General features: G+C 43.1%; 1 protein-coding gene and 1 pseudogene across 1 annotated transcript in view; one reads left to right on the top strand and one right to left on the bottom strand.

The window, feature by feature from the left end:
* Nucleotides 1–1,114: 1,114 nt before the first annotated feature.
* The window catches only part of BCAS1 (brain enriched myelin associated protein 1), a 71,159-nt gene continuing 55,214 nt past the window's right edge, over nucleotides 1,115–17,059 (top strand). The window contains exon 1 of the mRNA XM_039864655.1: nucleotides 1,115–1,182. Coding sequence (XP_039720589.1) covers nucleotides 1,143–1,182 — 40 coding nt within the window. The 5' untranslated portion in view covers nucleotides 1,115–1,142. The remainder of the gene's footprint in view (nucleotides 1,183–17,059) is intronic.
* On the bottom strand, nucleotides 16,625–16,743 carry LOC120604067 (uncharacterized; annotated as a pseudogene).

Here is a 17,059-nt window from a genome sequence, read left to right as displayed (position 1 = left end):
AAGCTGTTTCCAGGGTCTCATAGTTTATCAGGAGTTGGAAAACAGCATTCACATTGGCGATCGATTCCAAGATACTTTTAAAAATTCTGTGAGCCAAAAAAATCAAATTTGCATACCCAGCGTTGGCCTGGGAAAGCCAGACGTAACCTCAAGACTGAGTGGTCACGTGCGTTTGCTGTTGCGATTTTGTGACTTCTCAGTAGAGTTAACGACGATGCAAGAACTTATTTTAAACAATGAAAACTGTCAAAAGAATATAAAGAGAAGTCTTCTGTCTCTCCTCCAAGAGGTTCCACCTTTAGGAAGTCGCTATTCAGCCTTTTAGTTTTTATTTTTCTCTGTACTTATTAACATATATTATACTACTAATAGAATTAGCGAAATAAGACAATATGTGAAGGACTTAGCACATGATTCATATTCAATTAATGTCGACTATTAGTGTCTAATTTAAATTATTATGTTAAAGATGACATTATATAACATATACTCTTTTGCAACCTTTTTCTTTCCGTGTGAGTGCATGTGTATGTGTATATATATATATTATGTATATATATATACATGTGTGTACACATATATGTATATAAATCTTTTTTAATATCTACAATAAATAACAGAATAGAAAAAAAGAACAGGGCAGTGGCTTAGAACTGGAAAGAGCTCATAACAGCGAAGGAGGAGGGCGTGGATGCAGAGCAGATAAAGAGCAACCATGAACTTCCTGTGTTTGACCAGCTTGTTGACTAAAGGCGGGCGGCAGACTGTCCGTGTGTGCGGGACAGTGGAATGAGGTGAACCTCACAGGGTTGGAATCGGCGTGCTAAGTCCTTGCTCCCCACCGATCAGACAGGTGTCCCAGTTAGCCCAGTGTCATGTCTGTGCCACCTGTGCTGGCGGGGAGATGAAGCATAGACAAGGGAGCGTTCTCACGATCATGGGAATCCGGTCCTTGGGTGGGATTTAGTTTCTCTGCGGCGTGATAGAACACTGGGCAGTTTCTAAAAACACAGCCTTTAAATTAAGCTCAGTTTCGTGAGGTACCCTCGGGGCCTCGACTTCTGATTTCCCCAAAGACTCGACTTTTACTGGCTCGCGTTCTGTTCCAGGCGGCATCTGGGAGTGAGTGCGCTCAGAACGGGATGATCGTGTCGACCCACACGGTTCAACACTGCAATGAAGGTCGGTGCGCGGAGGAGGGCTGCTCCTCTCCGGGTGGGGAAGGGGCTGCTGACCCTGCTTGGGGTCAGACAACACGGAGGGGCTGAGGCCACATGCTCACTTGGAAAACACTTGTGTTAGTTCCCTGGGGCTAGCCTAACTGGGCGGCTTCGATAGCAGACATTCAGTGACTCACAGTGCAGGGGACCAGAAGTCTGAAATGAAGATGACAGCAGGGTTGGTGCCTTCTGAGAAACTACAAGGGGGATCCATCAGAGCTTCCGGTAGCCTCAGGTGTTCCTTGGCTTCTAGATGGTTCTCCCTGTGTCTCGCAGCATCTTCCTTCTACACATGTCTGTCTCTGTGTCCACATTTCCCCTTCTAATAAGAACACAGGCTCGCTGAATTGGGGCCCACCTTAAGCGACCTCATTTTAACTTGGTCTTCTGCAAAGACCTTATTTCCAACTGAGGTCACGGGTCCTGGGCGTTAGGACTTCCTCTTCGTGATGGAGAGGGGACATAATTGAACTCTCAACAACACTCATCTCTTCCGAGTAGCTATGACAGCTGGAAGAGGCCGTGGATTTACAGCTGGTAAGATGAAAGCAACATGTGAGTGTATGTGTATGTATATATATATACATGCGTGTACACATGTACATGTATGTGTATAAATCTTTTTTAATATCATGGAGGGAACTCCTGGCCAGAGGAAAGGGCAAAAACACTGAGAGTTTGGCATTTGGAGTCAGACAAACCTAGGTGAAAGCCCTCTGCAGCTCCCTGCCATGTGACCTGGAGAAAGTCATTTGAATTTCTAAGCTTCAGTTTTCTCTTCCCTAAAGCGAGGATGAGAATATTTACCTCACAGAATTGCTGAGAGGACTCAAGGAGATCATTTGTGAAGCATTTTACATATTACCCAGCACTCAGGAATTCCTCAGACACTGATAAACTAAACTAAACAAAAGCATTTTCCCGATATGAGGGAAGTTTTAAAACTGGACAATATACTTATTTGATTGTCTCCTGGAGGATGGGACTATAAATTCGATGCATCAAATGTGGCTGGGCTCTACTAGGAGAAGAATATACATGAATTCTAAATTATATAAGAAGCAGCAGCATAGCCCAGTGGTTGAAGGTAAGAACTCCGGAATCTGACTGCTGGCTTTGCCACTACCAGCTGTGTGACCTTGAGCAAGTTACTTAACCTCTCTGAACCTCAGCCTTCTTGTCTGTAAAGTGGGATAATACAAGTACCTACAGCATAGTATGAGGTATAATAAAAGCACAGATTTCAGTGCCTGGCATATAGTAAGTGCTCTGTATGAATTAGCTTCGTTATCATATGACAGTTGCTGTCCTTGACATGTAAGTTTCTGGGCGTCGGTTTCGTGTCCTGAACGATGAGGAGATGAATCACTTCAGAGGTTTTGGAATTTCCTAGTGTAAGGAAAAAAGACCTTTCTGTTTTCCTTCTCTACGCTCTCCTACTCACACTGCTTCTGAGGCCAGATGTGTGGGTTTTCCATAGCAGCAGCTCTGCACTGCTAGCTGGGGTTCTACACTCAGTGGTTGCCAGGGGCGGGTGGATGGAACGGGGCTATTAAAAGAGATGCAAGGGAATTTGGGGGATGATTAAGAGGTTTTAGGGTTTTTTTCACTCAATAGAGAGGTTTTATAGCTTGATTATGGCGGTGGTTACATGCCTATACCTTTGTCAAAACCCTTTGAATTGTGCTCTTAAAGCTGGAGAATTTCATTGTCTGTAAATACCCCAACCAGATAAATCTGATTTTAAGGTACTATCAAGATACAAAGAAGTCTTAAAAAATCAGCATCCTCAAAAGAAACATTGACTAAAGACAGGAAAAATTAAACTCAATAATGTATCTTTTCAATGGAAAAAAAAATCATCTGCTACTTTAGAGGGGTATATTTTGCTCACTCAGTTCCGTTGCTTCATCTGAATTCAATGGGAGTAGGGGCGTGAAGTGACAAGGCATTTTGTGAAGACATGGCACCTCTAAGCTATTCTGTCACACTGTCCCATGGCTTCTGTACACAGCCCAGGAGAGGGAGACCTCAGGAGACAGTCACCTGACATTTCCTGACCTCCCACCCACCATGGGATGTGTGACCCCATTGCCTGTCATTGAACCAGACAGCTTGTGAGGTGGACCCTGCCTCACAGCTTACGTCATGCATCACCTCTCCAGCTGAAGGTATGAATCCCTGAGCGTTTTGCTCACACGCATCATTGCGAATCATAAGAGAAACTGACTCTCCAGTGGTTCGGAGATCGTGACGTTACAAGTGACAGGACGTGTCGTCCTGCATGCCCACCCCCAGGCCAGACCAAACTAATCCTCCCAGAAAGAGAACATGCTAGGCCACGTAGTAGGACACCAGCGGCATTGATGCCACAGCCCCTGTTAATACTCAGCAATCACTTGTCCAGCATGTCAGGCGAGACAATGGCAGCCGCTGCTCACCTTTCTCACTCAAAAGCTGAAAGGAGAAGGTAAAATCTAAGCCTGGAGATTCCGGGAAGGAAATATCTGAAAACGCTTTTAACCACCAGGATGGAAATTGTTTTCTAGTTTAGTTTTTTATAGAAGACCCTTAAGGAGAGGTATGGTCAGTAGTGGCATAAATCTGAGCTCTGTGAGAGCGTGGATAACGCCGTGATGATTTAATGGACATTTTCTTCTTCCACAACAAAAACAGTTAAAAAGACAGATCTGCTATTGAGGAAAACCCCAGAATCACCTCCCACTGAGGAAGGGCTGAGGCTTTGGAGTGAGGCCAGAGGAAAGGGCAAGCTATGGACACCTGCAAGGTGCATTTTAACCAGATCTTGAAGTGGAATCAACGCTTCTCCCCACAGTTCTGATCCTAGAGTGAACATTTTTTTAATTCCTGCTTTTCATATCTTTATACCACACTTGGAAGAATTTCGCAACACTTTTCGCTTAAAAAAATAATAATAAATCAACGAGACCAAAGACATGATAAGATGCCATCCAAATTTCTGGAAGTTTAACAATTAAGGCAACGTATTAGAGAGCAAGATCTGATATGTGCAAAACATACCTCAAAGATCAAATATTTCCGGGAACAAGAGATAGAAAACATAAGCCGGGTCTGGCTCCATTTGTAGCTACAAAAGCTGCGATGTGCATCAGTGATTCTGAGTGGTGCTGGACCAGCAGCATCCCATCACCAGTAACTAGTTAGACCTACAGATTCTAGGGCCCCAGCTGAAACCTCCTGAATCAGTAATGGGGGTGAGGGCTGCCGTCTGTTCTTGTGAGCTCTCTAGGAGATTTAGACTCTCTCTCAGGCATGAGGATCCCTGGGAGGCGTGGAGGCTGCAGAGAACTGGAAAGCCTCTGTGTCTAGAAGCCTCCACACTGCTCCAGGCATGATTGTCATGTGGGAATCCCTCAGGAGACAATAAAACATTTCAACGAAAACTCAATTTAGAGTTTTCAAATGAAATTTTCCAATTCAAAAAAGTCTAAACACTCTGCTGGCCAAACACCATGCCGGCTACATCAGCAGACCACATAATTGCCAACCTCTGATATTGTATTTTTCCTTACTTCACATCTCTTAACACAGATAGCTTTATTATTATTTTTTTTTATCATCATCATCACCATCAGGTTATCACAGCTCAAAGCATTAAACATGTAAATCCTATAGCCAACTCTAAGTGTGCTCACCTGGCACCCTGCCCACAACATGTGCCCATGTTTGTGGGAGGTCACCAGTGGCCAGTCTCCTTTGCAGCTCCACTGTCTCCTCTCAAACCAATAAACTGCCCATGTGGTTAATTTATGAATTCTTTTAAAAATGACCTCTGAGAGGTACATTGACTGCAGGTGACTTAAAAACTTCAAGTTTCTGACTTCCGGTCAAGATGGCGGAGCAGGTTAACGCGGTGCTCTCCTCCTCTCATGACTGTATCGAAATTACAACTAATCTACAGAACGACCGTCATTGCGAATCACCCCAAATCTGGCTGAGCAGAAGTCCTACAACTGGGGACATACAGAAGAGGTCATATCGAGACTGGTAGGAGGGGCAGAGACACGGAACTGGTAGGTCCCACACCCGCGTGTGGCGGTTAAAAACCGGGAGGGGTTTCTCGGCTGCGGGGTCCCCCCTGAGGGGCGAGGGGTCCCGACCCCACACTGGGCTCCCAGCCCGGGGTTCCAGTGCCAGGGACAGAAGTCCCCATGACTTCTAGCTGTGAAAAGCAGCAGAGACTGTGGCTGAGTGAGACGGAGGGCGGCGGGAGTCCCAGGCTCCTTTTAAAAGACCCGCGCGCAGACTTACCGCTGAGCAACTTGCCCGCTCGCTCCAGCGCTGAGGCAGCAGCTGAAAGGTGCCGGGGACACACGGGAGGAGCTGAGCTGTCGGGCTTCAGGGCGAGGGCTGGAGGGGCGGCTTCCTCCCAGGCAGAAGTGCTGCCAGAAGCCTTGTTCCTTGGTTGAGCCCTCCCCCGCCCAGCGTGCAGGCGCAAGCACAGGCCGCCGCCATATCTGAGTCTCCATCAACTTAGCTAAAACTGCCAGCCCCACCCACCTGGTTCCCTGAGGCCCCGCCCCGCAACGTGCAGCCCACCCAAGCTGCTTCCTGTGGCTCTTCCATACACACCGCCTGTCTTGGCTCATGCTGTAGACCTTCTAAAAATCTCTCGAAAGTTCACAAACCCCAAACAAGCAGCATTGGCCTCGGTGTGCCCTGTACCTCTTGCTGAGCTGCCCCAACCTAGCACTGGCAGAAGCCAGCCTCTGTTTGGGGCTTGGCCTCTTGAGACACGTCTAAGTCCAGCAGAGGTAGTAGCCATCTGCATATTGCTTGTTGGCTCATGCCAGGTGGCCCTGGGCAGGGCACAGGCTGCAGCTGAATTTGGCCTGTGGCAGGGCCTCTCCCAGGAGGTCCCAGGGCCAGCATGCTTAGTGGCTAGCTTCAGGCTAGAGCCAGAGCTGGAGCACCCCCCACCCCAGGGCTTCATTCAAGGATAACACACCCATAGAGCAGACTTGGCAGGCATCAGAGCCCTGCTAAACTGACTCCTGCTCTATAGGGTCAGCCTCTGCACAGCAGCCCTTCAGTGTAGTCATAGCTAGTCCTAGTAATCAAGCAGCCTGAGGCTCATCCCTCCCACTGATGTGCAAACAGCAACCAAGGCTCATCTACAACAAGAGGGCACACACAACCATACAAAGGACACACCTGGAGCACCTGGCTCAGGTGACCAGAAAGACTGCACCACTGTGTCCCACAGGACACTTACTACATAAAGCCACTCTAACAAGACCAGGAGACATAGCAGCCTTACCTAATACATAGAAACAAACAGGGAGGCAGCCAAAATGGGAAGACAAAGAAACGTCCCAAATGAAGGAATAGAACAAAGCTCCAGAAAAAAAGAATAAAACAAAATGGAGACAAGCAATCTACCAGATGCAGAATTCAAAACACTGGTAATAAAGATGCTCAATGAACTTAAGGGAAGAGTAGATGAACTCAGAACATTAGCAAAGAGATAGGAAACATAAAAATAGAGATAGAAAACATAGAGAACCAGTCAGAAATGAAGACTACAATAACTGAAATGAAAAGTGCATTAGAGGAAATCAACAGTAGATTAGATGAAGCAGGGGATCGAATCAGTGATTCTAAAGATAAGGTAGCAGAAAACACCCAATCAGAACAGCAACAAGAAAAAGGAATTCAAAAAAATGAGGGTTGTTTAAGGGCCCTCTGGACAACATCAAATGTACCAACATTCTCATCATAAGAATACCAGAAGAAAAGAGAGAGAGCAGGGAATTGAAAACCCATTTGAAGAAATAATGATGGAAAACTTCCCTAACCTGGTGAGGGAAATAAACATACAAGCCCAGGAATCCCAGAGAGGACCACACCAAGACACATCATAATTAAAATGCCAAAGGTTAAAGATAAAGAGAGAATCTTAAAAGCAGCAAGAGAAAAGCAGTTAGTTATCCACAAGGCAGCTTTCTTAAAACCATCAGCTGATTTCTCAACAGAAACTTTGTAGCCAGAGGGATTGGCAGGAAATATTCCAAGTGATGAAAAGCAAGGCCTTACAACCAAGATGACTCTACCCAGCAAAGTTATCACTTAGGATTGAAGGCCATATAAAGAGCTCCCCAGACAAGAAAAAGTCAAGGAATTCATCAACACCAAATCATTATTACAATAAATGTTAGAGAGACTTCTTTAAAAAGAAGAAAAAGAAAAGACCAAAAATATGAATAATAAAATGTCGATAACTACATATCTATCAACAATTTAAATGTAAATGATTTACATGCTCCAATCAAAAGATAGGGTGGCTGAATGGATAAGAAAACAAGACCCTTACAAATGTTTTCTCTGTACCTATGAGTTTGTTTCTGTTGTGTTTGTTTTGATCTTTAGATTCCATGTGTGAGTGAAATCAATAGAACATTATTCAGTCATAAAAAAGAATGAAATCTTGTCATCTACAATGACATAATAGACCTGGAGGGTATTGCGCCGAGTGAAATAAGTCAGGCAGAGAAAGACAAATGCCATGCGATTTCACTCACACGTGGAATCTAAAGATCAAAACAAACACAAGAGAAACAAACTCATAGGTACAGAGAACATTTTGATGGTTGCCAGATGGGAGGGGATTGTGGGGGGAGGCCATTGGCGAAAACAGGGGAAGAAATTAGGAAGTAAAATTGGTAGTTACAAAATAGTCATGAGGATGTAAAGAATAGCATAGGAATATAGTCAATAATAGTGTAATAACTATGTATGGTGTCAGATGGGTACTAGCTTTATTGGGGTGATCACTTTGTAAGTTACATAAATATCTAATCACTATGTTGTACACCTGAAACTAATATAATATTGTATGTGTAGTTGAAAAAATAATTATTATTTTTAAAAAATCGATCAAACAAAAAAATGTGAGTTTCTCCATTTGCTGAGCAGAGGGTCAGACTCTGGAATACGGAGATGCCCCCAAGTCACACCATTCACTCCAGGATGCAGGGTCCACGTGGCCTGGCGAATCCCTCCACTCGGAGCTGCACGCCCATGGGTTACAGAGGCTGCCGCGGATGCTGGGCCAGCCCCAGGAGTAAAGGAAATAGGTCAAATGTTCCCTAAATCCCACCTCTCAATTCTAAACCTCTCTTTTCTCTTTATTTTTTCTTTTCATTATTTGTGCATTTTTAAGAGACATAAGATGGGATGGGGCTGAGTAAAAAACACAGTAAACATTCTCAATAGTATATATAATAAGGCAGAGCGGGGCAAACAGACCCAGCTGACGCACATGCTCCCCAACCCACATCTTCAAATTTTTTTCCTTAGAGGCAAGCTCTCTTTACAGTTTCTTGTGGCCAGAGATATCCCAAGTGTGGATATTTTTAAATCCTCTCTACCCCTTGAAACCATTTTTTAAAAATAAATGGGAACATACTATGTATACAGTTGGACAAAGCTTTATCACTTCCTATTATGTCTTGGAGAATGTTAACACCTGTGGAGTATTTCATTGTATGGACAAATGATCATGTATTTAACTAGGCCCCTACTGATGAGAGGCGAGCTTGTGTCTAGTCTTTTGCCACAGTAACAGATAGTCAAGAAAATGATATGATTCATATGTATCTTTGTGCCCTTATGTAATTATAGAGTAACATTCTAGAAGTAGAAATTAGAGCTCACAGAGTTTGTTGACTTTTAAGTGTGTGTGTGTGTGCGTGTGTGTAACTAAATTATCCTCCCAATTGCAGGTCGCCAAATCTCTCTCTTTTTACCAGTTCGACAGGTAGAAAGCTCAGCCTCCTTGTAATTTCATTTTGCTTGTATTTTCCTATTTGTGAGGTTGAACATCTTTTCATATGTTTAAAAGCCAGCTGTGTTTCTCTTTCTGTGAACTGTTTGTTCACGTTTAGTGTTCATTGTCCCCTCCCCGCCGCCCCTAATATGTTGATGTTTGATTATATAATGTCTTCTTTTTCAAAATTGAGATATAATTCACATACCATAAAATTTACCTTTTATAATGTACAATTCAGGGCTTTGAAGTATATTCACAAGATAGTCCAACAATCCCATTATCTAATTCTAAAACATCTTCATCACCTCAAAAAGAAATCTCTTGAGCAGTTAATTACTCTCTATTCCCCTCCCCCGCCCCCCAGCCCCTGGCAACTACTAATCTACTTTCCGTCTCTATGGATTTGCCTATTCTGGGTATTTCATATAAATAGAACATACAGTGTTTGGTATTTTGTATCTAGATTCTTTCACTTAGCATCATGTTTACAAGGTTCACCCACGCTGCAGTGTGTGTCAGTACTTAATTCTCTTATATGGCTAAATAATACTCTATTGTATGGATATGCCACATTTTCTTTATTTATTCATCAGTTGGTGGACATTTGGGTTGTTTCCATTTGGGGGCTATTATGAATAATGCTGCTGTGAACATTTGTGTACGGTTTTGCACGGACATATGTTTTCCTTCTCTTGGCTATGTATCTAGAAATAGAATGACTGGGTCAAATAGGAACTCTATGTTTAACTTCTTGAGGAATTGCTAAACCGCTTTCCAAAGCAACAGCGCAATCGGCATGCCCACCGGCAACGTAAGAGGGTTCCCATTTCTCCACATCGTCACCACCACAGGTTATTGCCTTCTGCATTATGGCATCCTAGTGGGTGTCGAGTGGTATTGTATTGTGGTTGGATTGCCTTCTTCGACTGATGATGTTGAGCATCTTTTGATGTGCTCATTGGCCATTTATATATTTACTTGGGAGAATAAAATGTCTTCTTGGTTTGGCTGCTTTTCCGCATCCTTCTTCCCTCATCCCCTTGCCTCATATTACTCTCTGGCTAGCTACTCTCGGTGCCCAAGAGTTGCAAATTAATGATAGTCAGTCCTTAGCAGTGCTCTCTGTGTGACAAGAATTCAACTTGCCCCCACGCCCACCTCTAAAGCTTACCTATATAACCAAAGGCACTAATAGAACAATACATGACCTTTTTTAGTAAGTTGTTTACCATTTAAAAGGTGCTTGAGGTTGTATATCTGACCAATATTCTTGCCGCTTCACATCCCTGTCTCACCTTGAGGGTGAGACAGAGAGATGTTCTATCACGTTGCTGCTAGAAATGTGAATTTCTAGGGCCTTTTTTGGAAAGTAATCTGGCAGTGTCTATTTTTAAAAATTAAATGCACATTAATTTGAGAGCAGCAGTTGTACGTCTGTGCCTCTATGCTACAGAAATAAAGCACTACTTTAGGATTTTTGAACATGGAAGTTTATCCCAGCATTGCTTGTAATAGACATGGAAAATATAATTTGGAGTCTATCAGAAGGATCATTGATTAGGAATGGCTTCAATATCTTTTGGTATATCCTTCCTAAGGAATATTATGCAGCAATTAAAAATATAAGATAGAATTGGATACACTGACCAGAAGGGATAACTATGATGGCCTTATTTCATTTGGGATGCTGTAATAAAAATACCCTAGACCAGATGGCTTAAATAACAACCATTTATTTCTCATAGTTCTGGAGGCTGAGAGGTCCAAGATCAAGGTGCTGGCAGATTCGCTGTCTGGTGAGGGTCTCCTTCCTGGTTCACAGTCAGCCGTCTGTTCACTGTGTCCTCACGTGGAGATGGGGCAAGAGAGCTCTCTGGAGTCTCTCTGTAAGGACACTGACCCCATTCATGAGAGCCCCACCCTCAAGACCCAAGCACCTCCCAAGGGCCCTGCCACCCAATGCCATCACGACAGTGGTTAGCATTTCAACCTATGAATTGGGGGGAGGCTGGGGGTGGCGGGACAGAAACATTCCAATCATAACGATGATACATAAAAGCAACCAAAAACTATATCTAATATCCAATTTTTCTAAAAACCAACAAAATCTCTGTATGCGCATTCAGAATGCTTGTCTGTGTTTGTCTGAACATGAACAAAGTTTAAGCCGCACTGAATTGAAGATATTAGTTATATTGCAATGAGGGTGGAGTGTAGAGACAGGAAAACGAAGAGATTGAGAGAGTAATAATTTTGGCTAGTAAACACGTGTTAAATGTGTATTATCAAAATCAATCATAGAATGCGCCTTCGAGTGACATTTGCTCACATTGGAGCAAAGGTTGGTTTTGCACTTGAATTATCTTTATGTTCTTTATGTTCCAGACTTTTGCACATGAATGATAGGAAATGTGTAAGGAAGGAAGAGAGAGGAAATTATGAATGTCACTAGCTCAGGTTGCCCACAGTGACAGTCAGCACTGACTTCAGAGGTGCTTTCTCAAGAACACGGGGTGAGCAGTTACCTCTTGCCTACGTCACCTTTGAACCCAGCGTTTTCATCACTAACTATTCAGACATGTCGTAATCAAGCTTTCCGCATGCCTCTAGAACCCACTCCTTTCTTTTATTTATGCTAAAAATTTTTTGGCAAAGACATCGTGGCTTTTTAATATTGAGATGGAAAGCATGAAATCTGATCACTCAGTGAAATTTTAAAAATCTAGTATCTTCCTCCAAGTCATAAACATCTGCCGCACAAATCCTTATTTCAAGACCTTTAAGGCGACAAATGCGTTTACACAACACAGAAAGCCACAGTGGCTTAAAATGTATTTGACTCCCACAGCGTGAAGGCAAAAGGGTCATTTCTGCAAAAGGTTTTGATGTCTTCATCAGTTTTTCCTCAGGATCTATCATAATCCTTTAATATTCAAATACAATTCCCTTTTGAAGATCTTGATACGTCCTCATCATCTACTTTCTTCCTTTCTTGGTGAACTGTTTTAACTCTGCCGGATCCTTGTACACAGCAGCCATGCGTGTGAGCTGTTATTTTCATGAATCCTACGTCCTTTGCAAGATTTGCCACTTCTCTTTGCAATTAGCGTGGTCGGATTTCCACTTTATGTATCCTTCCTCCTGACTGGTCAGGATATTGACACATAGGACAATATCACATAGGAAGGGAAGATGGAGTGGGGAATCATTTTCATGAGTGGACATTTCCTTGGCGAATAAAATTATGATGACCGTTTCTGCTTTCCTCTTTAAGAAATGGGAGGATCTGGATAATAAATTCACAGAAGAAAAGAGCTTCATCTCTACCACCACCATTAATTATTACAAGTGTTGCCACTGCTGCCATCGCAGTCACTGAGTGCTCGCCATGTTTCTGTCACGTTCTCCAACTTCGTCCTATTATCCGCTAAGCACTGCTGGAGGCACTGGGGGTGCAGCTGAGATCGAGACGGAGCGAGTCTCTGTCCACTAGGGGCTTTCGTTCTGGTGGGGTGGACATGAGTAGACCATGAATTAGCGAGATGGCTTCAGAGACCGAGGACTGAGTTGCAGAAACAGAGCGGATGCCATGAGAGGAAGGGCTCCAGAGACAGTACTCAGGGGGACCCGACCAGAGGCCCGGATGAACCACGGGGAGACCGGAAGGGCAGCGTGGCCCGGTGGACAAAGCAACTCATACAAAGGGCTTCGGGTGGGGACTAGGATGGCGTGTCCAGAGGCGGGAGGAAGAGAGCGAGACGAGCTGGTCCATGGGAGAGTTCAGACTTGATTTTTTGTAGCGAGGCTCCCTTGGGATAGTTTTATGTAGGTAAATGGCGTGATCCAATTTTTATTGTTTAAAAAATCACATACCGATGTTTCCCAGATGTAAAAGAACACATTTCTTCTCTTATGCATAGTTTTTTTTAATCTACTCATTCTATTAACCACACCTGTTTGCTTTGTCACCTTTCCTCCCTCCCTCTCTTCCGTTCTTGCTTCTTCTACAACACGTTGTTAGGAGTTTGAGATTTGGAATCAGGCAGACAGGGGTTCAAATCCTGACGACCACCTAGGAGCTGGGTGACGTTGGGAAAGTGACTTCCCTTCCAAGAGCCTCAGTTTTCCCACCCGCAAAAGCGGAGTGATGACGGTACCCAACCTGTAGATTTGCCGTAATACCTAAATAAAATGCTTCTTGCTACATACAGCATTTACGTAACACTTAGCACGTGGGAAGCACACAGTGAGTGTCAGGCATTGTTCGTACAGTGACACCAAGTGAAAATTTTAGCTTTGGCACATGACAGAAAACAAAAGATAATTCTTCCTCAGAAGTTCCGAATATTGTAATACAAACTCTGCGTGTGTGTTTAATATATAATTAGAATTCTGATGAAGCAGCTTGCTTTGACTAACACTTGGTGCTTGGAAAATGGTAAGCATTCCTGAAACTTCCCTGGCCTAGATTCTTAGCTTTCTGAAGATAAATTCATTCATATTGTGACTATTTTTAAAAGTCTTTCCAGAGCACTCGAGTTTGTGGGTTAAACCACTGGAATAGTTCTCCATCTTATGATTGATATTTAGAAATATAAAACAGTAATTGTAGTAATAATATAAATATTACAAAACAACTAATGTTTACTAAATACCACATACCAGCTGCTGTGTTAAAACACCTTATAGGAAAATTATCACTTAATCCTCACAATCACCCTTTGAAGAAAGGACCGTTATTTTCTTGCCCATTTTATCATCAGACTGACGCTCACAGACGTGAAGTAACCTGACTGGTCACTCACTTAATAAATGAGGAGTTAGAGGTAAACCTAGGTCCTTCTGATCCACTAAGCGTTTTTCTCTTTTTTTTTTAGCAATTACACTGAGATGCCACTGGAAAAAAGTTCTCAATCACATGTCTAGATAAAATGACTTTCTTAAAAAAGAAAACCACATACTCAATATAAAATGTGTTTTCTGTACTAAGGACATCAAAATGTTCAACTCCCCTCACTCTTTGGGAACTGCCATCTGTATTCTTACTTGATTTCTTTTTATCTTCCTTAAACTCTTACACATTTTTTTTTTTCATGAGAAGTAAAACTCTTTGAATATGTCATCTGTTTGTCTGCTTTATGAGAAAACATTTTATTGAAACCAGATTCAAGACGAGCTTCTTCCAAGATTCTTTAAAGGAACTGGAAGCTTAGTTCTGGTCATCTAGAAGGAACTTTTTAGTCTTTTCAAAACAACATGAGGAAGGTGTGTAAACTATCCCCATCTTTGTGAGAGTATAAAATCCATAATCGGTTTCTTTCCCACTCACACAGACTAGATTTGTGTATGTGTGTGTGTGTGTTACTGTTTTAGAACATATTTTACTTGTTTTTAATGTTTATTTAAGTCCTCAAATAACTATAATCTCTTTTCCCCAAGTAGATTTTTTTCCTTCTCTTTTAACGAAAAGATAAAGCCTTGGTGGGTGATTTTTTATTTCTGTCCAGCTCCTTCCAACTCACTGCCTCTCATTTCATTCTCTTTACCTTCCTTCCTCCAATATCAAACGCCTGCCAGAAGAGCCTGGAGACAACCTCCCGAGGAGAAGATGGATTGCTACTAATTGACACGTGAAATAGGTATTGATTCAGTCCCTGAAATTCTCTCCAAGTCATTGAGTATGCATTTAATTTAAACTGGCATTTTGAAAAAAAAAAATGTGTTGGCTGTGTGATGGAAATTTTGCTTCAGGCACAGCTTGATCCAGGTGTCCAAACACTATCATCGGGTATCTGCTCACTAGACGTCTCAGTACTGCTTTCATCTGTGTTGGTTCCCAGGCAAGCACTCTCAAATGTAATGGCCAAGGCCACCACCTCCAGACATGCCCCCTACTGGCTTGCCAACCCAAACACAGTGAGCGCAACTCGGTCCTTACAGTTTCAGCAAAAGTCACAGGATTTCTTTTTATTAGTCTTGCTTCGGTCATGTGCACACCTGGGAAGTGAGCATTTTAGCAAATAGAGGCTCCAGGTGATGGACTTGGCTATGCACTCACCCAAGTTTGGAGGGCAGAGTTTTGCTATCATGGAATGCCCCATCTAAGAAGTCCTAGTTCGTACAAGTTACCAAAAACTCTTCACCCGTTCTCTGATACCAAGAACTGTGGTTTGCATCTGTCGTAATCTCTAAATGTAATGAAGTCCAATCTAGATACCAGGATGTGAGGAATTTATCCTTTATTAAAGCAATACTTTGGCACTGTTTTAAAAGTCTGTCCACGGGAAGATTTTTTTTCAAAGACGTTTCCTGTGGCTGTACCTCTCTCAGTTACCACTGCTCCTTTGGTTTCCGGCCAGAGAGTACAGAAAAGAGGAAAAAGTCTGAAAAAGATCAGTTGATGCTCTTGGCATTTTGAAAAGCCCCTCCCTGTTTTGAATCTTAGTCTCTCCCTTTTTGTCAACTGTTCCCTCTTCTCCCGGCCTGGGCCATGCGCGCGATTCATTTATACTCTGACACTTCACTTGCTCGCTTGGCACCCTGACGCGGCCATCACTTCCTTATTCTCCGGCTCTCCCTCCCTCTTTTCCTCCCTGAGAATAATATTTACCACGATTATGAATTCCTGCAACACAGAAAAAAGTTTCAGAAGAGCTAGACGATGCAGCCAATGTTTCTGCGGGGCGATTTCCTTGTGGTCCGAGTTTCTGTCTCCTGTACAGTCTCTGCTCCTCGGTGCGTGATGGGGAGCAATCGGCTCTCTCTCCCTTCCCATGTTTGTTTATTTCTGACGCTAGACACCAGGAGATACTGGAGTCTGGCAGAAACGATGGTTAATAGATGTGGCGTGTGTGTGTGTTTCTCACTCCATATTCATGAATAATATCAGCAGACCAAAAGAGTCTTCCCTTTCTCTTTCTGTCTTCCTGCAAACAGATATTGAGAAGTAGCCGTCTATCACTGTATAAAGCAGGATGTGATATTGACAAAGGCATGAGAGGGACCTTAAAAATAATCACGCTATCTCTCAGGTATTAATCACCTACTGTGGAAAAGGTGGCACACCAGATCCTCGGCAGGACTGTTCTCCTTCACACATAGCACGGAAGCTGCTATTATTCCCATTTTATGTATGAAGAAATTCAGAGACTCTTAGTGACTTACCCAAGGTCACACAGCTTATCATTAGAAAATCTTGATCTTTAACAGTGATTCCAAAATTAGTGGAATATCTTTTTTTTTCCTGAATCGTGTACCGCTTTATAAAGGGGACCTAAAAAAGAAGGTAATTGAATGAGGTCAGTGCAGAGGTCAAGGCGAAACAAGTGGGTGCTGGGAGCAGTGCCCCCGCCCACAGCTCAGTCTCAGCCCCGCTAACCTCTGCTTCTAGCCCACCAGGACCTGAGGCGTAATCTGCATTCTTGTGTGGGTATCTGCTTTTCAGCCTTCAAAACGGAGACTTTCTGAGTATTACTTTTTTTTAATTTAATTTAATTTATTTTATTTATTTTTTTAAGCGAGGCAGCCCTTGGTTGACCTCACAGATTGCAAGGACCTTGTCAGCTTACAATCCCTGATATTTTATTTTTTACGCCTACAGCATCTGGTCTTTCCAGGTGGTCTCCCATCCAAGTACTAACCAGGTCCGACCCTGCTTAGCTTCCAAGATCAGACAGAATTGGGTTTGCTCAGGGTGGCATGGCCGTAGACTCTGAGTATTACTTTTTAAAGTCTTTCCATGTTCTCAACAGATCAGCGACCACACGAGGCCGTGCCCCATACCAACCTCCTGGGCAGTTGTGGGAAGTCCTCAACCTGTCTGGCTGCCAGTTTTCTCACTTGTAACTAATGACAATTGCTAACATTCATGACATTCGCTGAGCGCTTACTATATTCCAGGCACTGTTCATATGTCCTAGGAATATTAACTCATGTAATCATAACAGAATGAGGTAGTCGGTTCTACAATTTGCCTCATTTTGCCAGACAAGTGGGGCACAGAAAAAGTAAGTAACTTGCATTCTAA

The sequence above is a fragment of the Pteropus medius genome, unplaced genomic scaffold (assembly GCF_902729225.1).
Source record: "Pteropus medius unplaced genomic scaffold, Ma_sr-lr_union100, whole genome shotgun sequence".
Lineage (NCBI taxonomy): Eukaryota > Metazoa > Chordata > Mammalia > Chiroptera > Pteropodidae > Pteropus > Pteropus medius.
This window is presented reverse-complemented; position numbering and strand designations above follow the sequence as displayed.